The 23,654-nt window shown below is 51.0% G+C and overlaps 1 protein-coding gene across 7 annotated transcripts in view; it reads left to right on the forward strand.

Annotated features, from left to right (window-relative positions):
* The window catches only part of LOC138570837 (serine/arginine repetitive matrix protein 2-like), a 638,877-nt gene that overhangs the window by 47,551 nt on the left and 567,672 nt on the right, over positions 1–23,654 (forward strand). For all 7 annotated transcript variants that reach the window (XR_011303882.1, XR_011303883.1, XM_069649149.1 and 4 more), the window contains exon 6: positions 22,986–23,094. Coding sequence is in view for 5 of the 7 variants with exons in the window: in XM_069649149.1 (XP_069505250.1) it covers positions 22,986–23,094 (109 nt within the window). In the remaining 2 variants the exon portion in view is untranslated. The remainder of the gene's footprint in view (positions 1–22,985; positions 23,095–23,654) is intronic.

Below are 23,654 nucleotides of genomic sequence, written 5' to 3' on the forward strand. Positions count from 1 at the left end.
TTAATGTTCTACTGGGTACACAAGATTGACTATTTGGATAACAACAATATCCTAACTAATGTCTTTTCAATAATCAATTTACACAAGGGATTGGAAGGTGTCACCTGCTTGAGCAACTTCAAACTAAATAAGCCCCACTTTTCTTGTACACAATATTGAATCCTAGTTTTTAAATAGGCCGGGGCTTTTCCATGGATGCATCTATGTGCAATTGTTAAGGGTTTGAAATGTACCCTATCCTCGATTTTCAGCTAGTGAAGCTCCCTTCCAGTCACTGATGTGTTGTGTTCTAGTTTTAAGCTTGACGATCCTTACCGCATTGTTCTGGACAACTTGATAACTGCACCATCATTTTTGGAGGCACCCAAAACCAAGGCGTTACCATAGTCAAGGCAAGACATTATGATGGCTCTAGCAATGGTGGCACTGTTGTCCTCGTCCTCTGATAAATATGGTCGGATGGATTTTAGTAATCTGAGATGGTAGGCAGTTTTTCTTTTTATGTATTGTGTCTGCGCATTGGTCCCAAAGGATGCTTATAGCATCATACCTAGTGTTTTGACCTTACTCAGAACCTGTATGTGAGTGTCTTTTATTTGGAATGTTTTGTACAAGGAGGGTAGTTCGGCTCTGGCAAGAGGAGAGCCAAATATCATGAGCTCTGTTTTTTTTTCTGTTAAGGCAAAGCCAATTGGAGTCCATCCAATGTTCCACGTTGTTGTATATCATGGTGAGCTAATCGGTGTCTTTCTGATCATCTCCAATTAGCTCAAACACCAGCTGCGTGTCATGACATAGTTGGTAAAAAATGTGTCTATATGATCAAGGACAAAGCATAGGTATCCCAGGTAGAGGTTAAATTGCAATGGTGACATGCTAGCGCCTTGGGGGACTCCACAAAGAATTTCCCTTTCTATGGAAAACTTATCACCCCAATGGACCCTGGCTATCCTATTTTTTAAGAATGACATTATCCAGCCAATGGTTTCATCCGAACAGTTGGCTGTTTTCTTCAGGGCAGACTGGAGTAAGTTATGGTCCTGTAAGTCGAACGCTGTGCTTAGATCGAGGATGAGGAGGCCGGTCTTTCCCTTGTCTATGATGCTGAGCATCTTGGTTTGTAAGTCCAGCATGGCTGTCACCGTGCTGTGGGCCGGGCGAAAACCTGATTGTTGAGGGTGCACGGAGTTTATTGATTCCACATGCGCCTGGGGTTTACTAGTGGCAATCCTGTCCATGATTTTTAGTATAAAGTTACAGTTCGTAATGGGTCTCAGGTTATTAAGATCTCTTTGGTAGAGGTTGGGTTTCTTGACGAACAGTGTCACTGACTTTTTTGATGGCTGTGGGTACTTTCTGGTCTCTAAAGGATGCATTGATGATTTTGGTTAGCATCGGTGCGAAGATGTCAATGTTGTCCAGAATTATTTTAGGCGGGAGACTATTCTCCGCACAGGTGGTGGGTTACATGGAAGCAAGTGTTTTTAGTCATGTCACTAACAGTGATTTCTGAGAACTTGAAAGTTTCGGAGAATGGGGGTGGTGTCTCAATTGGCATGGAACTGAGGTCTTTTTTATTAATCCGGGAGTTTGAGATAGAATCCCTGGCTTTGTAGATTTTATTGAAGGAGGTCTGGGTAGCATCACATTCTTCTTGTGTGGGTGAGAAAGGTGGGGTGATGGCAATGGGTTTTTCTACTGATTTCGAGATGCTGAAAAGTTTACTAGTGGAATTAGCTGCCACTGCGAATTTGTTCATTATAGTAGTTTTTCTTGGCTTCTAGTATCATGAATTTGTGTTTAGTTTCACTTTCCTTCCAGGAGGCTTTGTTGGCAGGTGATGTTTTTTTTTCGCCAGCTGTTTTCTCTATTTCTCTTGACCTTTTTTTGATCTGCGAGTTCAATAGAGAACCGTTTATTTTATTTATTTAATTATCTGGTCTGGTTGGTTTGGTTTGGAGAGGTGCTGGTTACTTTATTAGTTTAACCAGGTTGCGTGATGGATTAGTCAATAGGGATTCACATGAGTCTTTCTCACCTTGATCATTTTCCGTGTTGGCAAGGCATTGTATGAGTTGGTTCCTGTCAATGTTTTTATAGTTTCGGTATGTCGCTGGGCTGGGACGGTTGTGGGTTGTGGGTTTTGGATTTGGGGAGTGGCAGGGGCATGTGAAATGTTATACTGTGGTGGTCTGACCATATGCATGGTTCTGTCGTAAAGTCACGAGTTTCAAGATTGTTTGTGACGACCCAGTCCAGTATGTAACCATTGTCCATCGTGGGTTCCTGGTTGTCAATCTTGAAATCAATGTTGTTGAGAAGTCTTTGTAGATTACTGGCTTCTTTATCGTTTGTATCCCCGTACCAATGATTGAAGTCTCCTAAAATTAGGTTGGCTGTGTTGGGCCCTTTGAGCATGTTGAGCTGGTGTGCATTGAACTCTGGTGTAGGGGAAGGGGGCCTGTAGAGGACGATCTGGTTTAGGCTACTATTGGCTGTGTGGAGATGTTTGCGGTGCAAGATTTCACTACCCGTGAATGCTATGTCATTGGGAAACATGTGGACAGTGCCTCTTGCAATTACTGCAACACCTCCCCCTTGTCCTTGTCTATTGGAGTAGAAAATGGAGTAGCCCTCTGGGACCGCTATATCACAAGTGGGGCCTATCGGGTCCTTGAGCCAGGTTTCAGTGATGCAAAAAATATCTATTTGTTCATCTATGATCCTGTCATGTACACATTGAGCATGTTTATTGAGGGAGCGGGTGTTTAGTACACATAGTTTGAGGTCTTGATTGGGTTGGTGCGCGGCACCGTTCCATGGTGGTATGGTCTGTTTTTTTTTTTTTTTCTTCTTTTTTGTGAACCTTTTAATTGCAAGGTTTTCCCCAGATGAGGGGGTGTCCTGATTGGAACAGTCTAGGGCTGTAGCAGGTACGTACTTTTTCGACCATATTCTTACATTGGATTTTGTGGAGGTTGTTGGGCAGAAACCTGTGCAGTTCCCTCTGGGACCACTGCAAAAGATTTAGGACTACAGGTGTTTGGCAGTAAACCCACTTGGTAGCAGTCTGTACCACACAGATTCACTTGGTAGCTGTGGCTGAGCAGTCAGACTTCCCTCAAGAAGAGTTAGGCAGTATACAGAGTATTCACAATAGGTCAAGAGAACACAGTAGAACAAGTAACCGCTGACCAGGGCTTGGTGTAAAAGAGATATAATTATTTAAAACCACATCTAGAAAAACACACAGGCACTAATAGTAAGCAATTCAAAAACACGGTCACTAAAAGATATACACTCCCTTAAAAGAATATTAGACAAGTCTTAAGTAAAGCCCCACTTATTTTCAGACAGCGGTGAGCGCTTAACGTAGATGGCACTCTAATAGTCCTTTTTTTAAAAAGGGAGAGAAGAGCAGAGAACAAGTTGAAACAGATCCCAACACTTTTATCAGAACATAACAAGAGAGGAAGGCAAAGTAAAACCGTGAAGTTAGAGTTCAAGAGGCCGGACCCACTTTCAGAGGATCCTAACGAAATGTGTCCAAGGTCACACTGTTGCAGTGCACAAAAGTCTTGTAAAGGTTCAAAAAGGAGTTGGACCAAAGAAAGGGACCAGTTAGAGGGTCAAAGCGGCCAGCCCAGTCCAGAAGGTTAAGGGGTTATTATTACCTTGTAGCAATCTTTAGAAAGGGAGGCCTGGCGGACACGGTACCTTAAAGTGGGGAGAACACTCCAGCAGGGGCAGTTGTTCCTGGCAGTGGATGCAAGTCGGTGCTTCGTCCGGGGGAAGAGAGGATCTCGTCGTGGAGGAAGACAGGAGTCCGTTGCACTGCCAGGGAAGAAACCAGCCGCAGAGTTTCTCAGGTAAAAGGAGCGGTCCGTTGATTCGCGGTCTAGTGGTAAGTGGCTATCCGGCTGCCAAAAACCGGTCTGGGGTGCGAAGAGAAGAAGGTAAATTGGTTGTGCCCACCAGTCAGGGGAAGAAGCCTCTCCAGCCGGTAGATCTTCTCTGTCGTCGGGAAGTGGTGAGTCGGTTCTGCAAGGCTCCACCGGTGGTGTCGTCGTGGTAGGTCGGCTCAGCTTCTCCCTCGTCGGATTCTCAGGTCCTGTGGCGACTTCTGAAGTTCCAGTCCCCAAAGCCCTGCTTTTATGCAGCATACCTCCATTCACTCAGCCTAGCTGTCACTCAAACATGCTAAGTGGTGAGCCGGCCGGCTCACCACTTGGGCCAATCAGGACGGAGTGCGACTTGAGTGGCCTAGGCAACTCAGTCCAGGGTGCCTAAACCCCCTCCCACACCCACTGTGGTACCCAGACAGAGTGGCACCACTTTTGGAGGCTTCTGTGGAGAAGCCCGCCAAAAAAGTGGAACAAAGGGCACGACTTGGGTTGGAGTCACAGAAGAGAACACAAATGCCATTTTAGAATCGAGTCTTGGCAAAAAATACCATCCGGCGATATTAATTAAATAAACCGGCGGTCTGTTCGAGGCTATGAGAATTAAATAATTAAAGTTGCTAGCTTCGAACAATGGGAAAATCCCATAGGAAAATATTTGCGGTCGAATATAAAAAGTAGTTTCCACTGCCACCAGCCAAAACTCTACCAGGGGGGGACGGAGACGTGCCCCCTCGACTAACAGACCCCGGGGCAATCGAATTGCCCCGACCAGTACGTCCACAATATGATGGTTTGTACTGGTTTCTGTTAATAATTTGGGACTAGTAAAGCCAATGGTGACTTTACATGCCCTGGGAGACAGTCAGTCCCAGGGAATGGTGTCTATGGTGGGGTGTCACTATGACACCCCTGTGTTACTGCACGGAGGGTGTTGTGTAACACACATAGGAAAAACACATGAGACCCTATGGAGTAAAGGACCCCATAGCCCATAAAATACATTACCAGTCAAAGGAATACCATAAATCATGTCCAAGAGTGAGAGAAAGAGTCTCCCTCTTGGCAGGAGGAAAAAAACAAATCCAGAAATTCAGCAAAGCTGCTGGGGGACTCACTAGGTTAGGAAATTCAGCCTAAAGAGAATTCTCCCTAACAGAGGTCTAGCACTAACCAGTCTATGGGAAGTAGCCGCATGATTCCTTGTGGTGCGGTTGCAGGTAGGCTGGGGAGATTCGAGCAGAGTTTCCTGCTTCGGACGGCGAGGACCGGCTTGTCTCTGAAGCGCCAGCGCTTAAACGCCTGATGTTTCAGAATTAGCCTGCTAATGCTCCTGGGAGTTGTAGTTCCCGTTTAGCAGGGCGCACACAATGAAAGTGAAAGTTCGCGTGCTTACTCGTTGCCAAAACAGAATACAGTTACAAAACAAGTTAAGTTACCACAGTAAATGCCAGCAAGAGTGGATTAGTAATAAAGCCTCTCAGGAAGTAAATGCAGCAGTCACATAAAGAGTATGGCGAGGTGTACGCAGGTTGTAGAAATTACGTTTATCCCTGGATCAAGGAAAGGTCCGTCAATCTTGCACTGAGAAATACAGATTTAGATATTTGGTAGTTTCGTTCTTCCCAGCAAATATGTAGCCCCACAGTATAAGTAGAAAGCTGTGACTGAAGGGTTAAAGTAGGGGGACCGACGCAGACCGGCTTGTTTCTGAAGCGCCTGACATTTCAGAAATAGCCTGCAAGTGCTTTACCAACCAATGTGGTGGTGGAGCGCTTTAACAGGGTGTTGAAGGAAGCCAAGGCCTCCGCACTGGGTGGATCTCAGAAGCAGGCCTCCCTCGGATCCAAGAAGACCGAGCAGGCTTCTAAGTCCTTTGAGGGTGCCCCTCCCGTGGGGGTCCAACAAAAGGCTAAACACAGTGACTCCACTGCCACCGGGAGCGCCATTGCGGCAGGCTACTCTGCAGCCAAGGCGCGCCCTGCATCTCCAGCAACATCAGTCACCAGTAAACGCTCAGGATCTTCGTCCAAGAGGAAGTCGGACCATCCGGGAAAACTCAAGGTGGCTCCGGAGATGGCCAAGGAGAAGACGAAGTCCGGGCTAAACAGGACAAGGCGTCTGATCGGCTGTGAAGGACAAGGGACCGGTCCTGACCTTCGAGGCCCATGTACACCCGACCAAGGCCTACGTTCCATCTAGGTAGTGGTGGCATCCCTTTCGAAGGCTGCAGAGGCAGAGCCCTGCCGGGCGCACCTCCGAAGGCTAGAATGTCACTTCCTCTCAGGAGGGAGACTACGTTCCAGCCCACCCAGAAGAAGATGCCAGTCATCTCCCCGAGACGTCCCCTCTGGATGCGAAAAAGGGGTGGCGGGTGCGCAGAGGTTCTTCAGGGCACTGATATCTCCTTTGAGGAGGAGCTCACCTACCTTCAGACCACCCAGGTCAATGACAACAAGGGAAATGTCAGTCGCGCCCTACGATGAGGCCTCTGACGAGGATACCGTCAAGGATGACGAGAGAGCCTCAGGACGGCGGGGCCGTGGCACTCTTCCGGTGCCCCAGCATCCTACCTGCCCCCCGCCTCACCTACCCCCTAGAGACTTATCAGCGGACATTCTCTCTACGCTGCACACTCTGGTATCCGAGATTCAGAGGAGGATGCCGGTTACCCTGAGCCGCTGGAGATGGGGGAACCACAGACTAAGAGGAGGCGGCACCCTCTGCCTCCTCGTCACCCTTCAGCGCCCCCCCGCCCCCCTCAAACCCCACCCCTGCCAGGGATGAAACAGACCTGACACAGCGACTACTACCGGCACAGATGACGACAGTGGGATGGGGCACCTCCCGTCGCCTCCTCCCAGATCGTCCCATCCAGACGAGATTGGATCTTTCCATGCTATGCTCTCCAGGGCGTCAGAGCTTTTCCAACTCACACCTGAGAAGAAGGGGGGGGGGGGTCCCCCTCTTGGATGACATTTGGGACGAAGGATTGGCACTCTTGAAGAATCCTTAGACGGCCCCAGCGAAGAGGGACCGCCTGGAGAAAAAGTACAGTGCCGGACTCCGCGCCCAAGTGATTGCGGGCCCAACCGTCACCAGATTCAGTGATCTCGGCAGCCGCCAGGAAGAAGTCTTCGTGCTCTAGGTCTTCGGCTGCGTCCACCCCGCCTGACCAAGAGGGGAAGAAGTTGGATGGGATGGGAAGGCGCGTGATCTACTCTGCTGCGACGACCAAGGCCGCCAATGACCTCGCTCTCATGACGCGCTACGACCCGGGAGCTGGTTTAAGCTCGCCCCTCTGCTGGATTTTCTCCCCGAAGAGAGGACCGAGGTTATGGAGATTCTTCAAGAATGTGAAGTAGTGTAGGACCACGCCATCACGGTGGCCAGACATCGTGGACCCTTGGTTCCTCCAGATGGGCAACAGTGATCTCCAGCATGGGGACTGGCATGGAGTCGCATGCTCATGAATATTCCCCGTCGTCAGGCTGGGAATCCTCGGTAAAGAAAAGTCAGTTTCAGTTTTGTTCCTGAACTGTCTTTCTACTAGTAACCAATCACTGGTCTTTGGGTCACACTGCCCCCAGCCAATGACTGCCCTCTACATAAGCCCATCCTCTGGCAGTCCTCTTCAGATTTTTACCGCACGTTCAAGTGCTGGGAGTCCTCGTGCTGTAGCTCTCAAGCTTTCACGGCATTTTGCGTTTTTTTGAAGAGTTTACTCTTATATTTTCATTCAATCGAGCCTCAAGCTCCATCGACTCTACTTTCGATCAACGAGGACCCGTTTTCGGAATTTTCTACGCCCTCTCAAGGGCACTTTTTCGTCGTGTTTTCCACTTCTCAGAGAATTCCAGAAGATCTTTGAGGCCTACCCCGCGTGGTCATGGCCCAGGACAAAGGAAGCATGACGCCTGTTGGATCCAAGCTGTTCAGGAGCTGCCCTGGATGCAGACTTCAGAACTTCTTTGAGGATGAGCACTGTCGGTGCCTCTGTTGCCTTCACGACGACAAATCGCACGTGGAGAAGGACTGTGGGTTTTGTAAGAACATGTCCGAACGGACAATGAGGGATCGTCGTGTTCAACTCACCAACTCTCTGGAGGGGAAGAACCCAGCAGCGGGTGAGAAGAAGAAATCCGAGCGGTCTTCTAAGACCTTTGAGGGCGCTCTGGTGACGGGGGCCTGACAAAAGGCAAAGCACCACGAGTCCAGGGGCACCGGGAGCACAGATGAGTCGGACTCCTCGGCTGCCAGGCAGGGCGCATTATCACCGACACCATCATCCATGAGCCAACGCTCTGGCTCGGTGAAGAGGAAGTCTGAGAACCCGGGTAAGCTTCGGGAGAAGCCCCGGTCGATCCCGACGGAGACGGCTGAGGTGGAGCGAGGCGGTAACCCTCCCGCCCAAGGTGAAGGCCTCAGGCACGCCCATGGTTGTGAAGGCCCTGATTCACCCAGCTAAGGCATCGATTGAGGGAGTCGTGGCAGCCCTGGCGAAACCTACTGAGGCTTCCCCAGTAGAGACGACTGCAGGGGCTAGTTTCCCTGCCACCCCAGAGGGAAGCTGACGAGGAAGATGGGACCACAGAGGATCCCACGCCCCGTGCCACAGGACAATTCAGGAGCTATCTTGATGGCTATACAGGCCCTGTGCACGGAGATGAGGACAGCTCCTCATCCACCTACCTGGAGTCCAGAGGGCAGGAGCCCACCTCCAGCTGCATCCGCAGCACTCCATGCACCTCGATCGCCAGCCACCTTGTTGCCTGGGCCTGGAACCACCTACCACTGCACCCACCCACCTACCACTGCACCCAGTGCCTGGCCCTAAAATGAGCACCCTGTTGCCCAGCACATGCGCCATCCCTGCAGCAATGGCGTAGCCATCTAAATCATCTGTGCTTGTAACTTAAAAAGAGCGCCTGGCCCTAAAATGGATGGCGCAGCGTGCCCTGAAAGCGAGGCTCGCCTTGGTTGTTAAGCAACCTCAGTGGTTTATTGGGTCGCTTCCGCTGGCAGACGGAAGGAAGCCGGCCTCAGGAAAAAAGGCCAGAAGAAAAAAGCCCTGTTTGCCCGCTGTTCGCCGGCGAGCGCTGCTTGCTGCCTGGCAGCTCTACTCGGGTACTGTTCTAGCACATCATGCAACTCCCCGACCACCAAAACTATATCTCATTTGTGCACATACACGCCACACGCCAGCCATGACTCGGAAGTACTACAACTGGAGGCGTCTTACCCTGCTATTGGCCCTAATGTACTTTGCTACTTTATAAATGTTTAAATATTGAAACAACATCTTACATTCCTCATCCCCACCCTAGCATCCTCCCTCACTTTACCTCTGTAATGATCTGGCACTGTTTATAAAGGAACCTTTTGTCACTACTCGATGCCTGCTCTCAGCATTAGTATTTTCCTATGACGGCCACGCTTCAGGCGTGTCCTGCATTCAGCCACAGCATTACCCAATTTGATTACTTATTTATTTTGATTTGTGGCTTAACTGTACCTTGCTTGCCTTTTGCATTTAGCCATAGTACTGCCCAACTTGATTGATCAACTACATTTTGCCTGCCCTAAGGCTCTGCCTGCTGAAATTGCACCTACCCGCTTGCCCATTACATTTTAGCCTATACTGTGACTTTTGAATCTAGATGACCACCCACTCTTGAAACTGCACCTACCAGATAGCAGTATAAGCTAAAAGAGAAATGTGCTACTTATGAATCTAGGGGAACCCTTACTGCTGAAGCTAGCCTCCTGCACACCGTATTTCTAGCCCATACTGTGACTCACGATTGGTGGTCTCATCATGGCCTCTGCTACCTCTAGCACAAGCCCACCCACGGACCGAAACATGAGACTCAGGGCGAGAATACCCTGCATCTACGAACCCAAAAGAAATAACATAAACCATACCCCCCCCCTCCCCCCCCGCCCCCCCTACCCATGACTACCTAGCTAAACAAGCACAGGCAACTAAAACAGACGCCCCAAACTCTGTGCCTACCCACTCGCGTACAAAGAAGTCCCAGAATCAAACTAGATACACAAACAAATCCCCACATAATCCTATTCCTAAGAGCACCTTGACGTTAACTGGGTCGCTCATCAATGCCAGATCCATGATAGCCCATGCCACCGAAATTGCAGACATTCTAAGCAACGGTAGCCTGGACGTACTTCCCATAACAGAGACTTGGCTCCACGAGGCAGCAGGACCAACCCTGATAGCGGTACGGGACAGCTACCAGATCCTCAGAGTAGATGGATCCAAGGCCAAAGGCGGTGGCCTAGCCATCCTCTCTAAAACTACCCTGCCTATTAGGCTCGCTACCTCGCCTCCCTGTGCTTCCTGTGAAATACTCGCAACTGAACTGCTGTTATCCAACAACCGCATGCTGACCATCCATTTGATTTACAGGCCCCCAGGACCACTAGGAACTTTCGAAGAGGACCTTACTAGCCTCATAGCGAATAATACTCAAAACCACTCCCAAACTTTGCTGATGGGCGATTTCAATATTGGCCTCAATGACCCAGACAACAAACATGCCCTATCAATAACAGCCTTACTTAACGACCACGGTCTTACCCAAAAAGTCCTTTCCCCTACCCACATTACAGGCAGAACCCTTGACTGGATATCCGATCTCAATTGCAACATTGCCATTACCGACATCGTCCCACAACCCTGGACAGACCACTATCTGATAAACTTCACCACCACACTTGAGCTCCTCAGCCCTAAATCCATCAGTATGATACCTCACCTCCCTACCAGAAGTAAAAAAGATATCACTGCCGAAAAACTCATCCCTCTCCTCCTCCCCACTATCAATGACCTGGAGAATAACACCGACCCAGACACTCTAATGGATACCTTTTAACAAAGCTATGACCTCTGCACTAGATACTATTGCACCAACCAAACTGCGCAAAGGCAAACAGGTAGTGCACTTGAATGCCTGGTTTACACCCCATTTAAGGATCTAAGAAAGCAGAAAATAAAGCTTCAAGCTATCTGGCGTAACTCGCCTACCGACAACAATAAAGCTAAATTAACCCAACTATCCAAACTCTATAAGAAAGAAATGATCAACACAAAAAAAAAATCTATTTGACGACAGAATCACAAATGCCAAATCAAACACTAAGGAACTCTTTTCCATCCTCCGGGAAATGGAATCCCCCCTACAACCAGTAGACACTGTCCCCAAGGACAAGACCTGGTGTACTAACCTACAAAACGCCCTATGAAATAAACTCTCTAACCTCCAACTTAAAATAACGAAACAAAAGGAGACTCTACCCCTTTCTGATCAACAAACCTCACTGCCCACTGAGCCTAATACTATTCCACCTTTCCGCTTCAAAACCATTTCAATCATTGATACTGAAAAGGTCATTCTCTCCCTGAAACCCTCCAACTGCAAGGGCGACAGCTGGCCAGCGCAAATAATAAAAGATGCAGCTAGGGACTTAGCCCCTTTTATCTCGAAGCTCAAACTCTTCCTTCATATCAAACACAGTACCTAATAACTTGAAAGAATCTTGGGCCCTCCAAAAAAAAAAAAACCTCCAAACTATGCATCCTTTAACATTGACAATAACATCATTAAGGTTATGCCTTAGGATTCTATCTGGACTCTTCTCTCACCCTTAAGAAGCAAGTCCATTCCCTCTCTTCCACAACATCTTACACCTGCAAATTAATCTGAGCTGCCAGACCATTCCTCTCCACCGCCAGCTGCGTTACCCTGGCCAATGCTCTTATGTCTAGATTAGACTATTGCAACGCCCTGTACTCGGGAGCCAACAAGTATGTCACTGACAAACTTCAAAGATTGCAAAATAATGCTTTAAGAGCAGCACTAAACATCCCGTATAGAGAGCATATCTCTAAATTCCGGAGCGAGGCCCACTGGATAAAAATAAAGGTTAGAATCCTCCTCAAAACCATCTCTATCACTTCCAAATGCCTGAACAATGTAGCACCTCCCTATCTATCGGAAAAAATCTCCAGGAGATCCACAGCCCGACCCATGAGATCCGCCAATACATTTATGCTTGACATCCCTAGATTTAAATTGGCCACGGCTGGCAGAACTAGCTTCCCTGTCAAAGCTGCGCAATCATGGAACACACTCCCAGTTGACCTCCGGCGTCCCCTACCTTACACCAGATTTAGAAGTAATGCTCTTAAATGGCTTCGTACTAACGCATAACCACCTCTTTCCCTCCCCCCCCCCCCCACTGCCACACTATCCTCCTGAAACTACCCGTACAACTATTGACTTCATCTCTACTGAAACGTATACACCAGACTTGCCTGTCCATAGCCGTAGGCTTTCGCTATTTGTTTGCGCTCCTTAACTATATGTAATGTTAGGCCCGATCTTTGACGGGTATCTGATATAGTCACACCTTCCTGTTCCTCGTCCGGCAAATGTCTGCATTGTACTATGAATTGTATTGCACACTGTATTCATATGTATGTACTGGCCTATGTCAGGCACTGTAACTAAGCTTAGAAACTTCTTGTACTGTTGCGCCCAGCTGCCCAAGAGCTTGGTGCGCATTATCAAATTGATAAACAAGGATGCTCTTACCCCCCCACCGGAGACCCAGCGGAACCTGGTCCGTTAGGGAGACCGCCTAACAAGCGGAGACGAGGCCAGCCTTCACCTCCATCCCCTCCTCCGAGGGATGAGACTGGAACGGAGACAGCGACGGTGGTGACGACTGAATGGCCCTCCCTTCAACACCTCCTCGGGTGTCTTTCTCCCCCAAACCCCTGACAAAATTGGCTCCTTCCATGCAGTGATCACCAGGGCATCTGAGCTCTTCCAGCTCTGCCCCAAAGAACAGAAGGTTTCCTCTACCAGCGGCGGGAGGCCAAGAGGAAGACTGTCCCCTCAGTCCCGTTACTGGACGACATCTGGGACGAGGGGCTGGCACTCCTGAAGAACCCGTCCACGTCTCCTGCTAAGAGACCGGTACAAGAAGAAGTACCTGGTCCCGGACTCCGCCCTTATGTGCCTCAGAGCACAGCCGTCCCCGGATTCAGTGGTCTCCGCGGCGGCCAAGAAGAAAGCGGCAGAGGCGACGACCTCAACTGCAACATCCCTGCCGGATGGCGAGCGGAAGAAGCTGGACGCCATGGGACGACGGGACATCTCGTCGGCGGCGATGACGATTAAAGTAGCCAACGCCCTCGCTATCGTGGCACGCTACGACAGGGAGCTGTGGTTCAAGATCGCTCCCTTGCTGGACTTCCTCCCGGATGGCAAGAGGGCTGAGGCCCTGGAAAACCTACAGGAAGGAGAAGTGGTGTCTGACCACGCCATTACGGTGGCCACGGACATATCCGACACCGGCTTTCGTCAGATGGGCAACAGCGTTTGCCTTCGCCGGCACAGTTGACTCAAGGCCACAGACTTCCGCCAGGACGTGCAGACCAGGGTTCTGGACATGCTCTTCAACGGGAACAACCTGTTCGGCAAGACAGTGGACGAGTCACTGCAGGCCATCAAGGCGGACACCAAGACGGCTCGGGCCTTGGGTGGTGTTCTTCGGCGGCCGTCCTTTCAGAACTCCGGAGGCAAGCAAGGTGCCTCCAAACATTCGGCGGCGGTTCCTCGTACTGCCAAGCGGCCTGCTCCTCGTCGCCGGAGGCCTACAGAGGACGCGGCAAGACAGGAGTATCCCGTCGTCGCCAAGGAGGCCAAGGCGGCAAGGCCTCGACGAAGCAGGATTGAACCGACCATAGTGTCGGGCCCCCACCTGAGCACCCCGGTAGGAGGCTGGCTGGCGAAATTCGTCAGTACGTGGGAGTCCATCTCCACCGACCGTTGGGTGCTGGATGCCCTGTCCCGCGGGCACAGCTCTGGAATTTCTAAAGAAGTGTCCTCATATTCCACCCGTGGCCAGGAAGGAAAACCACGTCCCTCAACTGCTGCTGGAGGTACGGGCGATGCTAAGAAAGGGAGCCATCAAGCTCGTCCCAAAGAGGCTCCTGGGCTCCGAGTGTACTCTCGATACGTCCTCGACCGGAAGAAGACCGGCGGTTGGCGACCCATCCTGGACCTTTGTCGTCTAAACAAGTACATCAAGTCCCAGAAGTTCTGGATGGTCACCCTCCAGCACGTGCTGGGACAGCTGGAGGAAGGCGACTTCCTAGTGTCGCTGAACTTGGAGGATGCCTACTTTCACATCCCCATTCCAAAAGGACATCGCAAATTCCTGTGATTTGTGGTCCAAGGGCGACCCTAGCCGCTCAAGGCCCTTCCTTTCGGATTGAAGTCGGCGCCCAGGGTGTTCACCAAGTGCCTCGCACTAGTGGCAGCGTGGCTGCGCCTGCAGGGGATCCACGTCTACCCCCTACCTGGACGATTGGCTCATCCGAGCAAAGTAAAGAAAACTTGCCATCGATCACACAGCGAAGACCGTCCAACTGCTCACGGATCTGGGATTCTCAATCAACTTCGCAAAATCCCACTTGGTACCGTCACAAGTCGCCCTGTTCCTGGGAGCCAGGCTTGACACTGGCTCGATTGGCTTCTCCGTCGGAGGAAAGGTCGAAGGCCATCCTGGTCAAGATACAACGGCACAGAGGAAGGGATGGTCCCTTCCATCTGGCAATAATAAAGAACACCATTGCGGACTCACTCAGCAGGGAGCTGCGCTCGTGCCACGAGTGGGAGCTGCGGCAGGATCAAGTGGATCTCCTATTCCGACGATGGGGCAATCCCCCAAATCGACCTATTCGTGACGTACGCCAAATGCCGGAGGTTCGCCAGCAGGTTTACCCAGCCGGGGTGCATGGGCGATGCCTTCTCATTCCCCTGGGAAGGCCTGTTCCTGTATGCATTCCCACCGTTGCTGCTGCAACTCATCAGTCAACTGGGCAAGCTCCTGGAGAAACTGGCCAACTCCCAGCTCAAGCTCCACACTGAATCTTTGGCTGTCTTCATGACCATCAATCTGGCTTCAGAGCGGCCAGAAGCACAAACTGCTCTCCTGGGCATCCGTGAAGACCTGCTGACCAACCTTGACTCTAACACCCCGCCCGTTCTTATCTTGCTTGATCTCTCTTCTGCCTTTGACACTGTCAACCATGCCATCCTGCTCCACCGTCTCTGTGATAACCTGGGCATCACTGGTCCGGCTCTGGCGTGGCTGACTTCTTTCCTCTCCGACCCTCCCATGTCCAACTTGGGTCCTTTCTCTCGGACATCTTTTTCTCTACCTGTGGTGTACCCCAGGGATCCAACCTCTCTCCCTGGCTGTTCAACCAATACCTGGCACTCCTTGCCCACCGCATCGCTGCGCTCTGTCCCAACTTTCAGTGCTATGCATATAATACCCAGCTCATTTTCAGGTTACCCTCGGCCTCCTCCTCTCCTTCCCACATCTCTGACTCTGTCTGCCATCCAGGAATGGTGTGCCGCCAACGACCTCTGCCTTAATGCCAGTAAGACTAAGATGCTACTCATCGGCACACCCACTCCCTCCTTCCCTGCAGCTCTCTGGCCGGCCTCTCTTGGCCCTCCTCCCACTCCCACCTGCAAGGCAAAAAATCTCGGGGTCATCTTAGACTGCACTCTCCTTCTCACCTCACATCTGACGTCTCCAAGAAGTCACACTACCAGCTGCACCTCCTCAGAGGTATTCTTCCTTTGATGATATGGTATTTGTGATGATATGGTATTTGTAACGCGCCTATACACAAGTGTTTCAAGGCGCGACGAGGCAGGGAGGGAGGGAAACAAGGGGAAGACAGACAAACGATCCTACTAGGCCAGGTGTCATTCAGATCGCGCAAGTGCAGAGGTAAGGGGAAAAGGAGAAAGTGCAGGGGGAGGAGGTGGGGGGGAAGTGCAGTACAAGGTAAGTAGCGTAATAAAATAATAAATAATAAATAAAAGGGCCAGCTGGTGGCAAGTGCGAGGTAAGTGCAGAGCAAGTGCTGGGAAGGGGGCTGTAGGGATACAGTGACAGTCCCACAGTGCAGGGGGAGCCAGGGAGGCAGTGCAAGTGGAGAGTGGCTGGGCCCTGGACCGAGGTCACTGAGAGTGGCCCAGATGCAGGTTTAGTGCAGAATTCAGTGGGGAGTTAAGCAGGTTTAGCAGGGGAGAGGGAGAGAGAAGGCAGAAGCGAAGAGGAAGGTTTTGAGGTGCTTCCGGAACCGGAGATGGTTCTCCTCGAGTTTCAGGGAGGCAGGAAGGCTGTTCCAGAGGGAGGACCCTGCTGCGGAGAGAGATCTACCCCCAGCTTGTTGCTTAGAGAAGCGGCTGACCATGAGGGAGTTGGAGACGGATGAGCGAAGGGCTCGTGAAGGAAGATATTTAGGAAGAGAGAGTTGAAGGTATTTAGGCCCCAAGCCCCAGAAGGCCTTGTGGACAATGCAGAGGGTTTTGAACTTAATCCTCGCAGCCACTGGGAGCCAGTGAAGAGATTTCAGTCCTGGAGAGATACGGTCCCTGGGCTTGAGGCCAAGGACAAGTCTCGCAGTTCTGTTCTGGATAAGTTGCAGAGGGCGGAGAGTGGAGGCAGGCAGATTAAGATAGAGGCTGTTACAGTAGTCCAGCCTTGAGAGAACCAGGGCTCGGGAGACAGTGAGCTTCTGGGGGAAGGAGAGGAAGGGAAGAATACCTCTGAGGAGGTGCAACTGGTAGTGTGACTTCTTAGAGACGTCAGATATATGAGGAGAGAAGGAGAGTGTGGAGTCGAAGATGACCCCGAGGTTTTTAGCCTTGCAGGTAGGGGCAGGAAGGGGGCCAAGGGAGGCCGGCCAGAGAGCTGCAGGGAAGGAGGGAGTGGGTGTGCCGATGAGTAGAATCTCAGTCTTACTGGCGTTAAGGCAGAGGTCATTGGCGGCACACCATTCCTGGATAGCAGACAGACAGTCGGAGATGAGGGAAGGAGAGGAGGAGGCCGAGGGTAGCCTGAAAATGAGCTGGGTATCGTCCGCATAGCACTGGAAGTGGGGGCAGAGAGCGGCGATGCGGTGGGCAAGGAGTGCCAGATACTGGTTGAAAAGCCAGGGAGAGAGGTTGGATCCCTGGGGGACACCACAGGTGGAGAAAAAGATGTCAGAGAGGAAGGAGCCCATTTGGACCTGGGAGGGTCTCCTTCCCCCAGAAGCTCACTGTCTCCAGAGCCCTGGTCCTCTCTAAGCTGGACTATTGTAACAGCCTCGATCTAAAGCTGCCTGCATCCACTCTCCGCCCTCTGCAACTTATCCAGAACAGGACTGCGAGACTTGTCCTTGGCCTCAAGCCCAGGGATCTGATCTCTCCAGGACTGAAATCTCTGCACTGGCTCCCAGTGGCTGCAAGGATTAAATTCAAAACCCTCTGCGTTGTACACCAGGCCTTCTGGGGTCTGGGACCGCAATACCTTCAACTCTCTCTTCATAAATATCTTCCTTCACAAGCTCTTCGCTCATCTGCCTCCAACTCCCTCACGGTCAGTCGCTTCTCCAAGCAATGAGTTGTGGCAGATCACTCTCTTCGGCAGGGGCCTCTCTCTGGAACAGCCTTCCTGCCTCCCTGAAACTCGAGGAGAACCATCTCCGGTTCCGGAAGCACCTCAAAACCTTCCTCTTTGCTTTTGCTTTCTCTCTTCCCCTCCCCTGCTGAATTCCTGACTGAAATTGCACTGGTTACCTGGCCACCCTTTCTGATCTCTGGCCCAGGCTCCGTCAATTGCACACCTGCACTGCCTCCCTGGCAACCCCTGCACCTGGGGACCGTTTTCTGTATCCCTACAGTCCCCCTACCAGCACTTATGTCTGCACATCCTTGCACTTACCACTAGCTGGTTGTTTTATTTGTTTTATTTCTTATTTATTCCACTTCCCATGTACTGCACTTCCCATGTACTGCACTTTCATCTCTCCCTTCCCCCGTGCACTTTCCTTTCCCCCCTTCCCATGCACTTGTGCAATCTGAATGACACCTGGCCTAGTAGGATCGCTGTCTGTCCTCACTTTGTCAACCGCCCCCCCATGCCTCGTCGCGCCTTGAAACACTTGTGTATAGGCGCGTTATAAATGCCATATCATAACTCAGACGGTCCAGGTGCAGGATGATCCTCGTAGCACCGGCGTGGCCGTGGCACATCTGGTTCCCGGACCTTCTGGACATGTCATCGCCCGCCCCTCCCCCCCCCCAGTCAAACTGCTGACGGACGCGGATCTTCTCGCCAGAGAAGGAGGCGCCATCCTCCACCAGGACCCGGGGTCGCTGAACTTGCAGGCCTGGCTCCTGCAGCACTAGAGTTCGGAGGGTATGATATCCCGGCAGACTGCAAGGAGGTGCTTGCAAAGGCCAGGGCGTCCTCGACTCAAGTGCTATGGACACAAATGGAAGAGGGTCTCTGTCTGGTGCCGTGCACAGAAGATTAACCCTCTGCGGATTACGGCCCCTCAGGTGCTGCTGTACTTGCTATCACTGGCCAAGGCCGGGCTGGCGCATTCCTCCATCAAGATCCATCTCGCAGCTATCTCCTGCTACACCAGAACTCCGGGGTGCTTGTCGCTATGGTCCCCCTGCCTGGTGAAGGAGTTCATGAAAGGACTGTTCCGATCGTTCCAGCCGGTGAAGGCACCGGCCCCGGCCCCGGGTGGTGCTGACCAGGCTCATGGGGCTGCCATTCGAGCCTCTGCATTCGGCCCCGTTGAAGTTCCTGTCGTGGAAGACAGCGTTTCTTGTGGCCATTTCCTCCGCACGACGAGTGGGAGAGATCCAGGCCCTCTCCTGTAAACCGACAGTTGCCCGGCCATCCGAGAGCCCATTAGACCAGAGCGATCGCTGCTACCACGGCGTTCTTGTCTGGTGTGCACCTGCTGGACATCTGCAGGGCTGCTACGTGGAGTTTGACGCACACCTTCACGAGATTGTACTGCGTCGACCGGGATTCCAGGGAGAAGTCCAGGGTCGGCCAGGCAGTGCTGCGCAACCTATTTGCCTGAAGGTGGGCCTAGTGAGGAGGTAAGAGTTGCTTAATGTTGAGTTGGTAAAATGCTTAATGTTGAGCCTTGCCACCTCCCGTGGTTGTGCATGTGTGTACTGCTATGTATTCTTATATTTATGAGCATGTGAATCCATGCCAGGCCCCATGTTGGAGAAGGAACAAGTTACTTACCTGTAACTTTTGTTCTCCAGCATTGGTCCTGCATGGATTCACATGCGAACCCTCCCTCCTACCCCTCTGTGGCTCTTCTCTTGGTCCTACTGCCAATTTACGTGCTACCAAATCTGAAGATGGCTGCTAGAGGAGGGGCTTAGGTAGAGGGCAGTCATTGGCCGGGGGCAGTATGACCCAGAGACCAGTGATTGGTTACTAGTAGAAAGACAGTTCAGAAACAAAACAAACTGATTTTTTTCTTTACCGCAGATTCCCAGCCCGATGACGGGGAATATTCATGAGCATGTGGCGGTCCAGACCAGGCTTTTGGACATGCCTTTCGCTGGGGACAACCTCTTCGGAAAGCTGTAGATGAGTCCCTTCAGGCCATCGAAGCAGACATGGAGACGGCACACGTCCTGGGCACGCTACATCAACGGCGAACGTCCTTTCGGCCCTCATGGGGCTAGTCTACCCGCTCCTCAAACGGTTTCGGCGGAGGATCCTCTGTCTACCGTCAACCTTCCCGTTCCTCGGCCCAGGAAAATAGGGGCCCCTCCAAGAACGTTGGAGGACGATGCCGTCGTCGTCGTGGACCACAAGGCTGCCCCTGGACCACCAAGCAGGTCTGAACCAGCGGTGACATCGGGCCACCACCTGTGCACCCCGGTGGGAGGCCGGCTGCCGAACTTTGTCAGTGCGTGGAAGTCCACCTCCACCGACCGATGGGTGCTGGACGCTCTCGCCCACGGACACTCTAGAATTCCAACTGAAGTGTCCGTGAATACCACCAGTTGCCCGGTAGGAAAACCACATACCTCAGCTGCTGCTGGAGGCCTGGGCCATGTTGAAGAAAAGAGCGATCGAGTTGTTCCTACTACGGGTTCCGGAGTGTACTCTAGGTACGTATTCGTATGAAATTCTAGATCTGCAACGGCTAAATAAATTCATAAAGTCCCAGAAGTTCTGCATGGTAAGACATCTTCATGTTCTCGGACAACTGGAAGAGGGAGATTTTCTGTCGTCGCTGGACCTGGAGGATGCGTACTTCCACATCCCCATCCACAAGGGGAAACGCTATTTTCTACGCTTCGTCGTTCAAGGGGTGCATTACCAGTTGAAGGCCATTCCCTTCGGGCTGAAGTTGGCACCCAGAGTCTTCACAAAGTGCCTGGTGCCGGTGGCGAAGGAAGTCTCACTCGACCACACGACGAGGACCGTTCGCCTACTGACGGATCTGGGGTTCTCGGTGAACTATGCAAAGTTCTGCTTGACGCCATCGCAGGATGCGTTCTATGCATGCGTCCACTACAGGAGTTTCTCGATGACGTTGGATACAAGTGTCAGGGAGCTTAGAGGACAGGATCACGCTCAACGAGAGTGTCCGTCAAACGATAAGGTGGTGGGGAGTGTGCTCTCATCTGTCCAGAGGCGAAGATTTCCAGACCACTGCTCCAGGAGAGGGTCACGACGGATGCCTCCCTGGAAGGATGGGGAGCTCACACCGGAAGTATTCAAGCCAGAGGCCAGTGGCTGCCGGAGGAGAAGACGCTGCACATCAATGTGCTGGAGCGGCGGGTTACGATCTCCCAGCGGACTGCAAGGAGTTGCTTGCCAAGGCCAGGGCATAGTCTACTCTTAAATGCTACGGACATAAATGGAAGAGGTTCGCAATTTGGCACCGTGCACAGATGCTCCGCAGGTGCTACCACATTTGCTGTTGGCCAAAGCGGGACTGGCCCATGCCTCCATCGAGGTTCATCTGGCGGCTATCTCCCGCTACACCAGATCTCCAGGACGGTCGACGTTCTGGTCCCACCGTCTGGTTAAGGAGTTCACCAAAGGACTGTTCTGTTTGTTCCCACCGGTGAAGGCTCCAGCCCAGGCGTGGGAACTCAATGTGGTACTGACTAGGCTCATGGGCCCACAATTCGAACCCATGCAGACTGTTCCACTAAAGTTCTTGTCGTGGAAGACAGTGTTCCTCGTGGCCATCACCTATGCACGACGGGTGGATGAGATTCAGGTCCTGTCGTGTAAGCCACCTTACTTGACTTTTCACGACACTAGCGTGGTGCTGTGGGCGCACCCGTCCATGCCAAAGGAGCCGTCAGACTTTCATCTAAGCGAGCCCTTGGTGTTACCTGTGTTTCTGACGTCTGTCGCCGGCTGAAAGGACTTTGCACTCGCTTGATGTGGATAGAGCGGTGAAGTTCTATGTGGACCGCACGGAGTTTACGGAAGATGTCGCAACTTTTTGTGAACTTTGGCCTTGTGAACCATGGGAAGGCCCTGTCCAAGTCTTCCAATTCCAGGTGGCTCTCCAGGTGCATCATTCATTGTCACCGTTTGGCAAAAAAGACGGTTGCCTTGCCGCCCGAGAGCCCATGCGACCAGAGCGATCGCTGCTACTACAGCGTTCCCGTCGGGTGTGCCCCTGCTTGACATCTGCTGGGCTGCTACGTGACGGTCGACACACACCTTCACGAGATTTTACTGCGTCGACAGGGATTCCAGGGAGGAGTCCAGAGTCGGCCAAGCAGTGCTGTGCAACCTGTTCGCTTTAAGGTGTGCCTGGTGAGGAAGTAGAGATGCTTATGTTGAGCCTTGCCACCTCCCGTGGTTGTGCATGTGTGTACTGCTATGTATTCTTATATTCATGAGCATGTGAATCCATGCCAGACTCCATGCTGGTGAAGCAACAAGTTACTTGCAGGTAAGTAACTTGTTCTTCGCCAGCATGGAGTCTGGCATGGATTCACATGCAAACCCTCCTGCCTGCCACTTTGCGGCTCATCTCTTGGTCCTACTGCCACTTAACGTGCTACCAAATCTGAAGATGGCTGCCAGAGGGGCTTAGGTAGAGGGCAGTCATTGACTAAGGGCAGTATGACCTAGAGCTCAGTATTGGTTGTTAGGAAATACAGTTCAGAAATGCCTGATGACTGGGAATATTCATGAGCATGTGAATCCATGCCAGACCCATGCTGGAGAACAGTTACAGGTAAGTAACGTGTTCCTTATGGGATGTTGTGAGAGCTCGTAGTTTTACCCCACACAGCAGCACTGGTGTTTCGCCGTTCAAGCACAGTAGGAGGAGGAAATCCAATCCAGAACTTTCCCTCATGGATGGGTCAACCTGCTTTGTCAGAGGAGAGTTTGGGGCGTGCGTGAGAGACCATTGAAAGAAGCCAGTTGAGGAACAAGGAGTTGTATGAGTGGAGTGAGGGAGAAGAGGTTGCTGCATACTGGTGCATGTTGAGGATCAAGCTCCCCCTGTCCCTTCAGTTTGGAGCATGGAAGTGGTCCGACCCTATCAGAGTAAAATTTAAGACTGAGGACAACACAGTGTGGAACTTGGAACAAGTGATGATTGAGAAGAGGGGAAATTCCAACAGTTTTGGTCTACGTTCTTTGCCAAGCACTTCAGATGGAGAGTCTTCTTGCGGAAGAAGGAATCATGGATCTTGCGTCTCTTCCTCACAGGGTGCTACAGTAACGGATTCGACTAGTTCCAGGAGTGGAAGGAACTGCTGCAGACCTGCTTACCTTAGAGACTGTTCAATAAGTTCATGTATCTTTTGTCAAAATTATGTTGGAGATTCTGTGAAGAAAAGGGGATGTGTTGGGTCGGCTTCCTTATGAACAGATCCTGCGGTCTCGTGAGCCCTGCAAGTGCAGGGGTTGCAACTGCCTGGAACGGGCTCTGCAATGGTTGGAGGACGACAGCGCGGCTGGTGCCAACAGGGCTCGCATTTAACACCCACTTAACTTTATTTTACTTTAAGTAAATACATTTACACTTACCTGCTTTATACTCGTGTCGGCCCGTCATTACAATTCTGCACATTGGCTAGATAATAAAACGATCAAGAGTGGCCAGGAATTTGAAAATCTGACCTTTTTCTCAGCAGCAAGTAACAATTATTTTTGTTTCTTTAGAGAAAAAGAAACCAGATCCTGAAATAATCAAGATGATTCACGGTTTGTGGGAGCACAGTGTTAAAAGTTGGACCATGAAAGACTATAATGCAGAGAAGCCAACATGTTGGTGAGTAAATTAAAAATGTGAAGCAAGTGTGCCCACTTTTAAATTGCTATGGACTAAGTTATTGAATGTTACTGTAATCAAGTTGTGTACATCAATAGTTTTTATAGCAATTATTTTTATTTAGAAGGTTTCATATTGCTTCAAGTGAACACATTGAATAAAAAAAGTGAACACATATTCTTGCTTTAAACTAGTCACTTTACTTTAAGCTTGTTAGCAGTGTTTTCATTTGATCAATGTTGAGGCTCAGCTAGGTTGCAGCAAAACTATGCTGGATTATCTCCTGTCTGCTATTATATCAATCAATTAGTGCATTTAATAAATATTTTAAAGACTGATATCGACTTGGCATGTGCGTGGAACTTTATCTTTTGGATGGCTGGTAAATAAATTAGTCACTTCATGTTCATGAGAATTGACGTGAGCGCAGAGGGACATTGCATTTCATGAAAGGAGGAGCATTGTCCATGTTGATTTTCGATACCAGTTAGGAAGAAAGTGGATAATTTCAGGTTGGGTTCTGTGGTTCATTTTATTTCATAGGCTCAAGTAAGTAGGTT

This window comes from Ambystoma mexicanum, chromosome 1p (assembly GCF_040938575.1).
Source record: "Ambystoma mexicanum isolate Mex_15411 chromosome 1p, UKY_AmexF1_1, whole genome shotgun sequence".
Taxonomy (NCBI): domain Eukaryota; kingdom Metazoa; phylum Chordata; class Amphibia; order Caudata; family Ambystomatidae; genus Ambystoma; species Ambystoma mexicanum.